Here is a 14,062-nt window from a genome sequence, read left to right as displayed (position 1 = left end):
TCTCTAACGCCCCTGATTAACACAACACCAGGAATACTTGCTAACACAACCCAGAGAGTAAATCCTCCACGTAGAGCTGGACATTTTAATAACAGGTGCCTTGACAAATACTCCTTGTTCTTTCTCCCTACTTTTCACTAGAGGCTGTGAGCAAACATACTCTATTCATTGCTTACAGCTTCCGTAACAAAGTATCCTAGACTGGTAGTTTAAAACTCAAAGAAGGGGTTGAGAATTTAGCTCAGTGGTAGAGCGCTTAAAACAAAACAAAACAAAACAAACAAACAAACAAACAAAAAAAACCCCCAAAACTCAAAGAAGCCGGGTGTAGTGGAAGAGGCCTTTAATCGCAGCACTTGGGAGGCAGAGGAAGGGGGGAGGGTCTCTGAGTTTGAGGCCAGCCTGACTGATCTACAATAAACTGAAATCACCACACGTCTGTGTACTCTAAATCCCTAGGAGAGAATCTTGCCCATGTCCTTTTCAGCTTCTGTTATTTGCTGGCAATCCTCTGAATATCTTGGCTTGTTATATAACTCACTTTAATTTCTGCACCCATCTTTATATGATTTTCTTCTTCCCTCTGTGTATCTGTTTGTATATGTCTTCTCTTATATATAGGACCATAGTTTAAAGATTTTATTATTTTTAATTATATGCATCTGAGTAGGTGTTTGTGCATCTGCATGTTGGCACCCTTGGAGGTCAAGGGTATTAGATCCCCCTACAGCTGGAGTTACAAGCAGTTGTGAGCTGAACTTGGGTCTTTTGCAAGAGCAGTACACACTCTTAACTGCTAAGCTCTCTCTCCAGCCCCAGGACCATACTTTAGATTAAGGACTTGCCCTATTTTTTTTTTTTTTCCGAGACAGGGTTTCTCTGTGTAGCTTTGCGCCTTTCCTGGAACTCACTTGGTAGCCCAGGCTGGCCTCGAACTCACAGAGATCCGCCTGCCTCTGCCTCCCGAGTGCTGGGATTAAAGGCGTGCGCCACCACCGCCCGGCGGACTTGCCCTATTTTAGTATGACTTTTTTTTTTTTTTTGAGACAGGGTTTCTCTGTGTAACAGCCTTGACTGTCCTGGAACTTGCTTTGTAGACCAGGCTGGCCTCAAAGTCACAGAGATCCATTTGCTTCACCTCCTGAGTGCTGAGATTAAAGTCATGTGCCACTACTGCATGGCGGTTTTATTTTTAATAATTAAATAATTGTAGTGCTGTGGCTAGGGCTTGTCTCAGTAACTTTTCTATTGCTGTGAAGAGACACAATGGTTAAAGCAACTTATAGAAGAAAGCATTTACTTGGGGGCTTGCTTACTGTTTCAGAAGTTAGTCTATGACCATTGTGGCTGAGAGCATATCAACAGGCAGGCAGGCATGGCACTCAAGCATGAGAACTTACATCTGATCCACAATACCAGGCCAGAGAGACTGGAAAATGGCATGGGCTTTTGAAATCTCAAAGCCCATGCCTAGTGACATACCTCCTCTAACAAAGGCCACACCTCTTAATCCTTTCAAATAGTTCCACTAACTGGGAGCAAAGCATTCAAACATGAGTCACAGGACCTAAAGTCTTGTACCTTCTAGGCAAGAACTCTACTACTGAGCAACACCTCCAGGCCAGTGCTCCATCTGTCTGTCTGTCTGTCTCTACTTGGCACTAAGCCCAGACAGGTCAGTGTTCTACCACTGAGCTGTATCTACAGCCTTCTTTTTGCCTTTATTTTGAGACAAGTTTGTAGTTGGAACTTTTCCTATGTCTTGTCTGGTCCTGAGGCCGCTCAGACCCAAATAAACATACAGAGGCTTATATTATTTTTAAACTATGGCTATGGCAGGTTTCTTCCTAGCTAGCTCTTATATCTTAAATCAACCCATTTCTATAAATCTATACTTTGCCATGTGACTTGTGGCTTATGGGTACTTTTACATCTTGCTTCTCCTGGCGGCGGCTAGCAGCGTCTGCCACACTCTCTTTTCTTCTCTCCTATCTCTCTTGGATTTTCCCACCTGGCTCCATCCTGCCCTGCCACAGGCCAATGTAGCTTTATTTATCAACCAATCAGAGCAACACATATTCACAGCATACAGAAAGACATTCCACAGCACAAGTTCCCGCTAAATTGTCTTGACTGGCCTTGAACTCACTCTAGCACAGGCTAATCTTAACCTTGTGATGCCCTGCCTCAATTTCTGGAGTCGCTGAGATTCCAGGCCCAGCTCCTGCACAATTTCTTAATTCACATCGTTAAAAAATGTATTGCATTTATTTATTTGAAGGAGGGTGGTTTTCTCATTCTACCATTTGTTATTTTGTCTTTTTTACCCCTTCGGAGCTAAGGACTGAACCCAGGACCTTGTACTTGCTAGGCAAGCATTCTACCACTGAGCTAAATCCCCAATTCCTCCTTCTACCATTTGGCTATCAGGAATTAAACTCAGGTAGTGAGGGTTGCCAGCAAGTATGTGTAGCTAGAGTTTTCCTGCCTGGCCCACAGTCAGGGCAAATCTCTCTCACCTGCTAGTCCCACAGCTGCTCAGACCCGACCAAGTAAACAGAGAGACTTATATTGCTTACAAACTGTATGGCCGGGCTGGAGAGATGGCTTAGAAGTTAAGAGCACCGAGCACCGACTGCTCTTCCAGAGGTCCTGAGTTCAATTCCCAGCACCCACATGGTGGCTCACAACCATCTGTAATGAGATCTGGCGCCCTCTTCTGTATACATAATAAATAAAGAAATCTTTAAAAAAAAAAAAAAAAAAAAAAAAAAAAAAAAAAAAAAAAAAGAATGCAATCTTTTTAAAAAAAAAAAAAAAAACTGTATGGCCATGGCAGGCTTCTTGCTAACTGTTCTTACAGCTTAAATTAATCCATTTCCATTAATCTATACCTTGCCACATGGCTCATGGCTTACCGGCATCTTCACATGCTGTTTGTCATCGTGGCAGCTGGCAGTGTCTCTCTGACTCAGCCTTCCACTTCCCAGCTTTATTCTCCTCCTTGTCCCGCCTACACTTCCTGCCTAGCCAATGGCCAATCAGTGTTTTATTTATTGACTAATTAGCAACACATTTGCCATACAGAACATCCCACAGCACTTCCCCCTTTTTTTTCCAAAAAGGAAGGTTTTAACCTTAACAAAGTAAAATTACATATAATTTGGGAATTTGGGCGTAGCTTCTCTTACTACTTCCTGCTGGAGGGGGGCGCTGTATCTTATGGGGACACAAAGAAAATTTTAGGATTATGGAATAATCCATGAGGCTGTATTGTCTGAGCCAGTTGCCTTCAAACCATTCTGGATGTGCTGTGGGATGTTCTGTATGGCAAATGTGTTGCTGATTAGTCAATAAATAAAACACTGATTGGCCATTGGCTATGCAGGAAGTATAGGCGGGACAAGGAGGAGAATAAAGCTGAGAAGTGGAAGGCTGAGTCAGAGAGACACTGCCAGCCACCATGATGAGAAACAGCATGTGAAGATGCCGGTAAGCCACGAGCCACGTGGCAAGGTATAGATTTATAGAAATGGATTAATTTAAGCTATAAGAACAGTTAGCAAGAAGCCTGCCATGGCCATACAGTTTGTAACCAATATAACTCTCTGTGTTTACTTGGTTGGGTCTGACGGCTGTGGGACTGGCAGGTGATAGAGATTTGTCCTGACTGTGGGCCAGGCAGGAAAACTCTAGCTACAAGTATGTTTACCCAGTATGTTTATCTTGAAGGCCCTTAACATGAAAAGAATAAATTTCCAGATTAGGTCTTAGTCACAGTTACCATGGGTTAGGCATTTAACATGTCCTTTGGGAGCTGGAGAGATTGCTCAGTGGTTAAGAGCATTTGATGCTCTTGCTGGAGAACCTGGGTTCAATTCCCAGCACCTACATGGTCATTTACAACTATATCACAACTATAATTCCAGTTCCAGGGAATTCAACACTCTCTTCTGACCTCCATGAGTCGGATGCCGTTTTGTTCCCTGGGCAGCTGGATGGTATCTGCGCCTGACTCTGCCCTTCTTCTCCCTGTCTCTCTGCTTGGATTTCCTGCCTGGCTCTTATCCTGCCTTCCCATAGGCCAAAGCAGCTTTATTTATTAACCAATGAAAGCAACATATATTCACAGCATACAGAAAGACCATCCCACAGCAAAATAAATCTAAAACAAACAAACAAACAAAAAAAAACCCTGTCTTTTGGAGGGATACAAGTCTAACCACACACCTGTAATGATCTATTTTCCATGGTGACCCTGTTTGGGCAGGGCATGAGGACCCAAGGGCCCAGATGAGCCAAGACAGCTGTGGGAGAGTTAGGGGAAGATCTGGCACTGTCTATGGGGCTGGGCAGTTGTGGACTTTAGGCTTTTCAAGTCAGGGTTTCTCTGTGTAGCTTTGGAGCCTGTCCTGGAATTCATTCTGTAGCCTAGGCTGGCCTTGAACTCACAGAGATCCTCCTGCCTCTGCCTCTTGAGTACTGGGACTAAAGGCGTGTGCCACCACCACCCGGCTAAAAAATACTTTTGATGATGATGATGATGATGATGATGATGATGATTGGGTGTGGCTGTGGGTATATGCTGCTTGTGTGCAGGTGCCTCCAGAGGACGGAGAAGGTTGTGGATACCCTGCAGCTGGAGTAACAGGCAGTTATGAGCTGGCCTGCATGGGTGCTGGGAAGTGGACTCAGGTGCTCTGGAGTAACACCACATGCTCCTAACCCTCTCCAGGACCGGTTAGGGACTTCAATGTGACAGGAGAGCAGCTGAAAAACCTGGTTCAACAAGTCCCTGTTCATTCACTTAACAATGCGCTAATGGCTTCTTAAGTGCCAGGAACGGGACAGGGCGCAAGCAAACGGGATTTGTTCAATTGTAGGCATATGCTTTTAGCAGGGTGACTGGCAGGCTAGCCAAAAGATCACACTGATATAGATCACACAGGGCATAGCCACAACTGCGCTCTAAGAGAGTCAATCCTGTGATGAATTTTATTTCCTCCCTCCCCAACTCTGTATTTTATTTAAAATTTTAACTTTATTTTAATAGATTTTGTTTGTTTGTTTTTCAAGACAGGGTTTCTCTGTGTAACCCTATCTGTCCTAGAACTCACTCTGTAGACCAGGCTGGCTTTGAATTCAGAGATCTGCTGCCTCTGTCTCCCAAGAACTGGGGTTACAGGTGTGCACCACCACCACTGGGCAGATTTCTTTATTTTTATTTTATGTATATGAGTGTTTTGCCTGCATGTAATTACACCATGTGAATGCTATATATATGCCTGGTACCCATGGAGGCCAGAAGATGGTGCTGGAACCCCTGGAACTGGAGCTAAGGACAGTTGTGAGCTGCCATGTGGGTGCTAGAAACTGAACCTAGGTCTTCTGCAAGAGCAGTACATGTTCTTAAACGCTGAGCTACTCTTCAGCCCTATTTTCTTAGATTTATGTTTGTTTGTTTGTTTATTTATTTATTATGTATACAGTGCTCTGCCTGCATGTACCCCTGCAGGCCAGAAGAAGGCACCAGATATCATTACAGATGGTTGTGAGCCACCATGTGGTTGCTGGGAATTGAACCCAGGACCTCTGGAAGAGCAGCCAGTGCTCTCAACCTCTGAGCCATTTCTCCAGCCCTCAGCCCTATTTTTTTTCTTTTTTTAAGAAAACTTTTTGGTTGACCTAACTCACATAGATCTGACTGCCTCTGCCTCCCAAGTGCTGGGATTAAAGACGTGCACCCGCATCGCCCAGTTTAAAGAAAACTTTTAAATGATGTGTATGTGGTGATGGTGGAGGGGGCTACATGTATGTGGATGCAGTTGTCTGTAGGGTCCAGAAGAGGGCATCAGACCCCCTGGAGCTGGAGTTACAGACCTTTATCATCTGTCTTGTGGGTCCTCTGCTAGAGCATGAGCACATTGTACCACTGACACCCCCCAACCCCTGGAGCTCTGCCTCCTAGCCTCACTTTCTTCAATTAGCCCTCTCTGGTAACTGTACGTGTTCTAACATCTAGGTGGAACAAGGGGATTAGATTTTCCCTGTTGGTTAGAACAATGACAAAAACTGGGCCAAGTAATGAGGTTAGGAAATGGGCAAAGGTTGAAGGCGAGTGTGTCTGGCACATCTCCAGCTAGACAGTGAATACACCTTGGCAGATTCATGGTCCATGTACAGCAGCTCCTTTCAGCTTATGCAACCACGCCCCTTGCCCCTTCACTATTTGGTCCTTGAAAGGTGTCACTCCTGGAATCCCAGAAAGGCAAACCAGGACCTGGCCAGGCTAGGTTCAGAAGGCCTTCTTTGTCCTGACTGGAATGATAGTGACTGCTTAGCTTGATAGTTCTAAGATATACCCTGTCTCCATTCCCGTGACCAGAGTCTCAGCTCCTACCTCCCTGCAGCTTTCAAGCTGATTGCTCTTTTTAACCCACTTCCTACCTAACAAATAGCAGAGGGATATTTCCAAATACTAGTCAGACTGGGAAGGGTCTGAGGAAGTCCCTGGCCTCTAATGTCCTGCCTTTGTCCCCATCTCAACTTCCTGGGACTTGACTGTCAGCTACTACTCCAGGCCCACCTACTTCTCTACATCCTGCCAGTCATACCTATCTGTGCTCTGCTTAAATTGCTACTCCATCTGGCTTCCTCCTGACCCTTGCATAGCCAACTCCATTAGCACCTCCAGGAGATTCAAACACCCCTTCCCAGAATTCCCACATTCTCCTCCATTATAACTCACATTTTCATTTTCAAAAATATCTTAATTAATTTTTTTGCTAGTCTACAACACAGATTTGTTTGTTTTGTTGTTGTTATTTTCCCCTTTGAGACAGGGTTTCTCTATGTAATAGTTCTGGTTGTCCTGGAACTCACTTTGTAGATGAGGCTGTCCTCGAACTCACAGAGATCCGTCTGCCTCCACCTCCCAAATGCTGAATTTCAAGGCATGTGCCACTACCACCTGGCCAGCATAGTAGGTTTTGTTGTTACCTGCTTGTACATATACATATTATATTTTTATTTACCCTCCTCCTCATCACCATCTTTTTTTTTTTTTTTTTCTGAGTCAGGGTCCTACCATATCGCCCAGGTTGACTTCATATTCACTGTGAGCTTAAGTTAGCCTTGAACCCCCCAAACCCCTTCCTCTGTCTCCTGAGAGCAGGCATTACAGTCATGCATAAACAGGATTGGTCATAAGTTACTTTTCTTTCTCTGCAATAGATTGGTTTGTTGTTGTTGCTGTTTTTTTTTTTTTTTTTTTTTTTTTGTGGCGGGTCGGGGAGGCGAAGCAATGTCAGATTATTCTGTGATTCTAGCTGCTAGCCACACCTTGTGCCTAGACTGGAAATTGACACAGCAAAACAATGAAAGTGAGTTGAGTGAATAAAAGCCTACTTGGAAGTCCACCACACATCTGACCACGTATTACAGACTTTGAGGTTCCCAGATGGATTTTGCTTTTGTGACCTGCCTGTCACAGGGATGGAGGCAAGCACCCAGCTGGGGAAAACCCTGTCCTCCAGGCATAACTACCATACCACCATCATCAGAAGCAGATAGTAGTGACCCTTCAGAATGTGTTGACACTCCCTCATTGAGGGAGGGTTGGGAATCATTACCAGAGCCTTCCCTTGAGATGCCGTGCCCCCCCTCCTGCATCTCTCTCCCAGGGCATGCAGTTTTGTTCCCAGTCGAATGTGGTCTCATGGTCTCAGCAGGTGCTACAGTGTGTAAAATGGATAGGCTTAACTGGAGGGGGACCCCTATGGAGACGTTGTCATCCATGCTGGGGTGAGACGTAAGTGGTGTAGCTGCTTGGGCTCACCCGTGTTCCTGTAAACAACCCTCCACCCCCGTGTTCTGTAAGTAAGCCCAATAGACTGATTGGTTCTCCAAGCTAGACTTGGGTGCACTCATCTTCATGGTCGGAGTGGCACTATTAGGAGGTGTGTTGTTGGAGGAAGTGTGTCACTGTGGGGGTGGGCTTTGAGGTCTCTTTTCTTCAAGCCTCTCTCAATGTGACAGTCAGTTGACTTCCTGTTCCCTGCAAGATGTAGCACACTTCGTTCCAGGACCACATCGGCCTGTACATTGCCATACTCCTCATCATGATGATAACGGACTGAAGCTCTGAGCCACCCTAATTAAATGTTTTCTTTATTAAAGTTGCCATGGAAGCTGGGTGGTGCTGGCGCATGCCTTTAATTCCGGCACTGGGGAGGCAGAGGCAGACGAATCTCTGTGAGTTCAAGGCCAGTCTGGTCTAAATAGAGCAAGTTCCAGAACAGGCTCCAAAGCTGCACAGAGAAACCCTGTCTCCAAAAACAAACAAACAAATAAAAAAGTTGCCATGGTCCTGGTGTCTTTTCACAGCAATAAAAACCCTAAGACAAGATGCTTGTTCTCATCTACCAGGGCAAGTTTACAAAACAGGCCAATACTGGAAAGATGGAGGTCTCACGAGAGAGACTTCCTCTTTCTCCCACTTCATAGCCAGTCCCTTCCTGAAGTGGACACACTAACCTTTGAGGTGTTCCATCCATGCCCTCTCCTTAAGCCAAGACTTCTCAAGCTCCCACTTCAGCCTCTGTGATGGGGAGGGAGGAGGTACAGAGATATGTGCCCTTCCTTTGGAAACTGCTCAAGGGACAGCAGGGCCAGAGGATCAGTAAGGCAGAGGTGGGGTGCTCATGGATGTGGGTCCACTGATGAGTTAGCACATCCATGAAAAGCCTGGGCATCAAACATGCTGGGCTTGGGTGGGGATGCAGAAAAGAAAGCTGTCCATGCTTTGTTTTCTCTCGAGGGAGTAGGTTAACTTTGAAGATAGAGGAAGCACCTCTTTCTTCCCCATCCCAGGATGTGATTCTAGGCTAGAAGGAGGAGACTCAGCTGTCCCATCCAAAGACCCTCCACAGGCTTACCTTCCTGATAAGCCTAGCAGGCTCTGCTTGCGTAGTCCTGGAATCAGGGTAGTCATCTAGACAAGTCTCTCATAGACTTCTAAATCTTATCTTTTTCTTCAGTTTTGGAAGCCTAGTAGTCCAAGAAACCTCTGTTTCCTGGATAATTTATTGTTTTCTGAGACACTTTGTCCAGGCTGGCCTCAAACATTATGTGTATGTAGCCAAGGATGATCTTGAACTTTTTTTTTTTTTTGGTTTTTCGAGACAGGGTTTCTCTGTGTTGTTTTGGTTCCTTTCCTGGAACTCACTCTGTAGCCCAGGCTGGCCTTGAACTCACAGAGATCTGCCTGCCTCTGCCTCCCAAGAGCTGGGATTAAAGGCGTGGGCCACCACTGCCCAGCCAGTCTTGAACTTTTGGTACTCCTGCCTCCACCTCTAATATTGCAGGCATTTGCCACCATGGCAAGTTTATGTGGTGCTGAGAGCCAAAAACGAGACTTTATACACCCTAGGCAAATACTCTACCAGCTGAGTTATATCCCCAGCCCAGTTTTCATTTTTTTCCATATCTCTTGCTCCAACTCTGAGAGGGGCCAACAAACACTTCTAAATCCCTCGGCTCTTCCTGGAGATTCCTCAAGAACAAGAATTGAGGGGGACAAGATGCACACCTGTAATCCCAGCACTTGAGAGGCTGGGGCAGGAGGATCAGTTCTGGCCAGCCTGTACTACATAGCCAAGCATTCTCTAAAAATGAACAAGTCAGGGGGAGGGTGGAGGGCCTGGATGACAGGACTTGGTGATCCAAAGCATCAGCAGAGATATTGGAAGGAGAGCAGAGGCCTCCCCAGGAGTCCCTCCATCAGCTGCAGAAGCCAACCTCCTCACCAGTAGGATTTATTTCAAGGTTCTGCAAGCAAAGTGACTTAGCAATGTATTCTTTCCCATCTCCTTTCCAGAGGGGCTGAGTTCCATGGGGTGGCATCTGCTCCAAAGAGCCTGAGCTGTAGGCTGCACAGCTCCCCCGACTTCCAGCACACAGCATCCTCCCACCCCCACCCGCTTGGACTTGGGCGGAGAGGCATCTGAGGCCGTTATCTCTCAACACACAGCTGTGCAGGGCTGGAGGCAGCAGCTTATCAGGGAGCCTGCAGTGATTCACAGCCCAGGCTTCTCTGCTGAATAGTAATTTCTAGCAGTGGATTTGTGCTGTCTCTCTCCTCCCCCTCTCCCAAGGGTGTGCTGTCCTTTTGCAGGGAGAGGGCAGTGAAGGGGAGCTCCTACTCATGGGGCTTTGTGCCTGCCTTCTGGGTAAGGAAGTCTACCGGAAGGAGGGTGCAAGGTTAGAACCTTAACATGGTCTGCCAGCCTTGGCAGGCTGCCGCCTCCTCCAGCTCATCAGTGCTCTCTTTCCCTCCTTCCCCTCCCAGAAAAGCACCAACGCTGCTTCCTTTCCCTTTGTGGGGATGCAACAGGGACGCAGACCCCCACCCGCGCCACCACAGGTCCCTCTTGCCACATTTTGACGCTTCCCTGTCTCTGTGTCTGACCTTGAAGACTCCAAAGGCTAATAAGGCTGAAGGCAAGCATGCCAAAGTAGTCTCTGCACAGGCGGGTGGGTAAAGAAAAAAAAAATACTGGGGACGGAGCCATTTTCACTTTGTTTTATTGGAAGCAGGACTCCAGCAGTAGGACTCGGGAGGAGGCATGGGAAGTTTTGTCCTGGGTCCCCTCTCCGCCGCCATGCAAAAGGGGGGGATGCTAAGAGGAAGTAGAGCTAAAGAGGAGAATTGCCAGGGCGTGGGTGGGCAGAATAGGGTCCCGATTATTTTTTCAACTTGGCCACCCTCAAGGAATCTGCTTCACAGCTCCTGCCCTCAGTCAACAGCAAGGATGATTTCAAGATCCTCAACTGTCAGTCTTCATGCATTACTGGGTGCTTTTAAAGTCTGGGTCCCCAAGAAGTCTCAAGAGTCTCACTATCCGCCATGCTTCCCTAAAAAAAAAAAAAAAAAAAAAAAAAAAATCCCAGTATGGCCTACAAAAGGTGGAGGTGGGGTTCTGTGGCTTCTGGCAACACGTCCCACAAAGTGTCCTTGGACTTCAGGGGATCCTCTTGTCATTCCTGAGCTCCTTTTCAAGTCGCCTTGGGATCTGTGCTGTCAATCTTCCAGGAACATGGGCCCCTTGAAACCCAGGTATGAAAGGTGCACGTGGATGTAGGAGTGTTGAGGATATAAGATCCAGCCGGTCTAAGTGGCTCAGAGCCGGGAGTTCTCAGGCAGTCGGGTCCTCATTCTCAGCCCCTGGCTCAGGCTGAGACCGCTTAGCTGTGCTTTCTCCAGCAGCAGATTCCCCCAGGCTCCTCTTGGACGTCGACACCGTAGGAGGGGATGAAGGACCAGGATTGAGGTTCGGAGGCTGGTAGCCAAGTTGCAGTGGATCCAGTGCGTCCTTTGAAAGTAGGATGGCCAGGCTCGGTACATTCTTAAGTACACTGAGACTGGCGGCCGGATCCTCAGGCGTCTGACCCCGCGTGGGCCCAGGCGGGAGGCTCTGCCACACCTCGCGCACGCTCCGGTAGCGCAGCCGCGTGACCTGGTGTAAGCCCGCCAGGCGGCGCTTGAGGATCTCGGCGCACGTGACGGTTTTGGTGGTGGCCCGGCCGCAGCCGCTGAAGACGATGGCGCGCGTGGCTGGCTGCGCCATGCTGGCGGTGGCGAAGGCCAGCAGGTTGCGGATCTTGCTGCCCTCCTTGACCCGCATGTGTACAGCACCCGGCGCCAGATCTGCGAAAGGGCCAGAGCTTAGGCTGCCACCCTCATCACCGTCCCCCGCCGGCGCCTCCTCAGAGCGCACCTTACGGAAGTTCTCCATGCGCCGTCGTCGCTGGGATCGCAGGTTTTGCCATGGGGCCGCCTTAAGCCCGGGGTTGCATGGCCGCGGGTCGCGCCGGGCGACGGCCGGCAGGGGTTGGGATGCCGCACCGAGTGGAAGCTGAGGGTGGGCTAGGAACACGCAGTCTTCAGCCCCGACTTCTACCGGGTGCTGCTGCTCTTACTCTGCGCCCTCGGCGCCTTGTGCTCCGCGCCTTTAGCAGAAGCTCCGCCTGCGAGTCGGAGAAGCCCGGCCCCTTCGCCCAAGCCCCGCCCCAACTCTGCGTGACTTGTCCGAGTCGCAGCCCCGCCAGCCTTCGGGATCAAGCGCTGGTGCTCAGCGGCTGGGGTCATAGCGCCATGGGTGATTTGGGAGGCGAAGTTCTCCTAAGTCACAATCAGTCCTCCCTGAACCAGCCCTCACACAGGAGCAACCTAAATAAAAACTATGCTTGAGGTGCAAACGCCGATCCAAACCTGGTCCCCGAGCCTTGCGGGGGAGGGTGGGCGGAAAGGGGGGGTTCCAGTTCAAGAGCATCCCTAGACCCCTCCTAGGTAAGAGATTTCCAAACCACTTCCTGGGGCCTCGCTCCTCCAACCCTCTAGAGAACCCCCCCTTCTCTCCCTCGTATTCTTGCCTCAAGGACAGCCAGTGCATGGTCAGCAGGGTGTGGGAGGCGTTGGCTGCCGCTGCACGCTGAGCCTTCCCTTGGCTCGGACCGCTACGTCGCGGCATGGTCCTTTCGTAGCTGCTTAGAGAGACCAAGGTTTTAGCCTCCGCCCTCTTGACCAGACCTCCAGGCTGCCGGTACCCTCACACCTCTGAAATGCAGGAAATAATGCGCTGGGCCAGCCTAAAGAGGATGGGGAAGAGAACAGGAGACCATTTCTTTCAAGGCGTTACGTCCTTACATTCATGCCTGAAACTCCTTTACTAGAGCTGCACGAATTCTTGTCTGCTAACGTGGATTCCTCACTTCTAATCCCAGGTGGAATTTCTTGCCAGTCAGCCTTGGCTGCTAGAAATCCAGAGGGTTGTTTTTGACTGAGAGAAGGTTTTGAGAGATGGGAGGCAGGGGTGGAGTTGAAGCTTTGAGGGGGGGGGGGGGTGTTGGGAGTATTGGGTACCCTCTGGAAACGCTACACAACCTAAGGAGAGGCTCGGGCTCTGCTGCTAAGGGAGATGAGCAATAGAAAAGGCGAGGGGCGAAGGACCGATGGGAGGAAGAAGATGCTTTAATAAGGAGTGACCCTCTCTAACCCAGGCCTGGGACCATGCCCTTCAGTCTCCAACCCCGCTTCCACAGAATGTAGGAGGCCAGGCAGACCTGCTAAAGCTGGGGAAGGAAGAAGCACCGAAGGCTGTAGGAAGCAGGTCACCCCGAAAGTGTCGATGGTGCTTGGATGGGTACAGCTTCGGTTTAGGTATAGTGCTGCATGGCCCTCCTCTTCCTCTTAGCATCTGTGAGAATTCTCGGCCCCGCGCAGCTCAGAACTCCGGGTCCTCATCTCTTTCTGCAGGGTGTCTGCAGCACCTGGATGGACCTTTTTCTCCTTAAGTGTCAGCGACTGACTCCAATCTCTTGCTCGAATCCTAGGAGTGTGCCCCGAACTGGAATTCTGGCCTGGACAAGGCGCCGAGGGCGCAGAGTAAGAGCAGCAGGCTTCATTCACAGGGAGGAGCAGGTTCGGGAGGCACCGCCACAGCAGTGTCCGCGGGCCACGGGCACTGGTGGGCCACGCACGAAATCAAGGCAGGAATCTGAAACTGGAAACTGAATCAGAAACCACAAAAGAATTCTGTTGACAGGCTTGCTCTTCGTGGTTGTGCAGCCTGCTTTCAAAGTCGTCGGCTTCGGATTGGCCTGAGAAAAAGTTCCAGGAAGACTAGCAGCTATGCAGGAATGGGCTGGTTGGAAAAGAAGCCAGCTCTGTGACCCGGGGAGTCTGCCAGCCGGGACTAAAACAACTTGGAGGAGATGTGGGCAGGACTCTAGTTTGGAAGACCTGGGGGCTGCGGGGTTGTTCTGTGAGGAGGCGGCGGTTGTGCCTCCTCCCAAGCTGGCACTCAAGGACACCGCCACCCACTCCCAGGACCGCCGCTACCCTCTGCCACAGACTCCCCCATTCACTTTATTCCGGAGTCTGTAGAGGGAAAACGCAGAAAGGGCCGGGATCCCCGCCCGCGCGTCGCTTCCTTTCCTGCTCCCTCTGCAGCACTTAAAATGTAAATGCACATCGTGATTAGCCGCGGGGTCGCTAATTACA

At 49.1% G+C, this 14,062-nt stretch overlaps 1 protein-coding gene across 1 annotated transcript; it reads right to left on the bottom strand.

Annotated features, from left to right (window-relative positions):
• Window positions 1-10,567: 10,567 nt before the first annotated feature.
• Rpp25 (ribonuclease P and MRP subunit p25) lies at window positions 10,568-13,326 on the bottom strand. Its single transcript, XM_052761789.1, has 2 exons — window positions 13,123-13,326; window positions 10,568-12,648 (listed from the first exon to the last, which is right to left on the bottom strand). Exon 2 carries the CDS (start codon window positions 11,793-11,795, stop codon window positions 11,196-11,198), a length of 600 nt encoding a protein of 199 aa, XP_052617749.1. The 5' UTR covers window positions 11,796-12,648; window positions 13,123-13,326; the 3' UTR covers window positions 10,568-11,195.
• Window positions 13,327-14,062: the final 736 nt, after the last annotated feature.

The sequence above is a fragment of the Peromyscus californicus genome, unplaced genomic scaffold (genome assembly GCF_007827085.1).
Source record: "Peromyscus californicus insignis strain IS unplaced genomic scaffold, ASM782708v3 Scaffold_11__1_contigs__length_118956290, whole genome shotgun sequence".
NCBI lineage: Eukaryota > Metazoa > Chordata > Mammalia > Rodentia > Cricetidae > Peromyscus > Peromyscus californicus.
This window is presented reverse-complemented; position numbering and strand designations above follow the sequence as displayed.